The sequence below is a fragment of the Muscardinus avellanarius genome (genome assembly GCF_963383645.1).
Source record: "Muscardinus avellanarius genome assembly, chromosome: 14".
In the NCBI taxonomy this organism is placed as follows: Eukaryota; Metazoa; Chordata; class Mammalia; order Rodentia; family Gliridae; genus Muscardinus; species Muscardinus avellanarius.
Genome location: NC_137800.1, coordinates 60,127,153 through 60,129,184, shown reverse-complemented (window position 1 = coordinate 60,129,184; position 2,032 = coordinate 60,127,153). Strand labels below are relative to the sequence as shown.

Sequence of the window (2,032 nt, the reverse complement as noted above, 5' to 3'; positions counted from 1 at the left end):
TTTGGAGGTAGGATATTTACAGAGATTATCAAGTTGAGATGAGATCATTAGAGTGGGCTGCGATCCACCACGGCTGATGTGCACACAGAGCTTTACTGTCACAAGCCGGGGGACTACCAGAAGCTAGCAAAGAGGCCTGGGCAGGTTCTTCTCAAACTCCTCCAAAGGGAACTGGGCCCCACTGACACCTTCGTTCCACACTTCTATCATCTAGAGGTCTAAGACAATACATTTCTATAGTTTTTTGTTTTGTTTTGTTTGGGTAATGGTGATTAAACCTAGGGATGTTCTACCTCTGAGATACCTGCCAGCTCTATTTAAATTTTATTTTTTAATTTTTTTTCAGCTTTATAACTTTTATTTGGATTTCAGTGGTTAGTCCTCATCCACATTGACTGTCTGCAGACTTTTGAAGGTGGTAACGGGAACGGAGGTGACCAAGGTGTAAAGTTTGTTGGGTGAATCTTCATCCTCATTCCTCTTTCTGGACAATCGCACCTGAATCCGATATGGAATGTTCCTGATTCCTTTGGCCCAGGTGGCTCTGTTGAGCCTGGTGTCAATGCGCACATCTGGGGTTCCCATCTCCTTCATGGCAAATTTCCGGATCTCTTTGAGTGCCCGAGGGGCACGCTTCTTGAAACCCACTCCATGGATGCGCTTGTGAATATTGATGGTGTACTCCCACATCACCGCCTCGTTGGTGGCAGAACGGCCCTTCTTGCCACCCTTTTTTGCGGGAGCCATTTTGCCGGGCCCAAGTTGGAAAGCTTATTTTTAAATTTTGAAACAGGGTCTTGCTAAGTTGCTGAGGCTGGCCTCAAGCCTGTGATCCTCCTGTCCTAGTATCCCAAGTATGGAGATTACATATGTTTGCCGTTGCACCTGGCTAACTATCTGTAATCTAAGCCAACTAATTTGTACAACATTGTTATAGCATCCTAGAAAACAAATATCCTGAGTCTTTGTCTCATTTTCTAGCACTTCAGTTATTTATGCAGCAGGTATCTGTTAAGAGGATACAAAATGCCACATGTTGTGCTAGACTTTGGGATACAGGTAGAAAAAAGGCTAAGTACACAGGACATTACTACCCAGGGAGAAATCTTCAATCAATAGGGCACAGAGTTCCCCAAGCAGGGACCAAATTGGTATTTAGAAGGCTAGAGAAGGCTTCCTGGAAGAAGTCACATCTTTTTTTGGAACTAGGGGTTGAACCCAAGGACATTCTACCTCTGAGCTATACCCCCAGCTCTGTTTATTTTTTATTTTGAAACAGAATCTAAGTTGGTGAGTTTCTTGCTAAGTTGCTGTGGCTGGCCTTGAACTAGAAGGATCACAGGTTTGAGGCCAGGCTCAGCAACTTACTGCAACACTGTTTAAAAGAAAAAATAGGGCTAGGGGTGTAGCTTGAAGGTAGAGCGCCCCTGGGTTCAGTTTGCAGTAACCTCTCCCCAACTCTGCACGCATAAAATGGGAAACTATCTGAATAGCTGTATCACTGCCTCAGATCCAAATGCTGACCACACAGAAGGCTGCAGAGACAAAGGCAATGGGAACTCCCGTTCATTGTTGGTGGAATGGCAAAATGGTACAACCATTTTGGAAGACACTTTGGCAGTTTCTAAACTACCTTTCACCATATACTCTAGCAATCATACTCTTTCATATCTGCTCAAATGAATGGAAAATTTATGCTCACAAAAACTTGCACATAGATGTTTATAACAGCTTTATTCACAATTCTCCAAATTTGGAAGCAGACAAGATGTCCTTCAGAGGGTGAATGGATAAACTGTGCTACATCCAGACAGCGTGATATTATTTAATGGTAAAAAATGAGATATGAAGCTGTGAACAGATTGGAGGAACCTTAAGTGCATGAAACTAAGTGAAAGAGGCCATTATGAAAAGGCTACATGTTAGCCAGGCGTGGTGGCACACGCTTGTAATCCCCGCGCTTGGGAGGCTGAGACAGGAGGCTCGCACAGGTTTGAAGCCAGCCTCAGTTACTTAGTGAGGCTTTCAGCAA

General features: G+C 43.9%; 1 protein-coding gene across 1 annotated transcript; it reads right to left on the bottom strand.

Moving 5' to 3' along the window:
• Window positions 1–375: 375 nt before the first annotated feature.
• Window positions 376–756, bottom strand: LOC308273168 (large ribosomal subunit protein eL31-like; the record flags this gene model as incomplete). Its single annotated transcript, XM_080710263.1, has 1 exon — window positions 376–756. The coding sequence occupies exon 1, from the start codon at window positions 745–747 to the stop codon at window positions 376–378; it is 372 nt and encodes a 123-aa protein (XP_080566389.1). The 5' UTR covers window positions 748–756.
• Window positions 757–2,032: the final 1,276 nt, after the last annotated feature.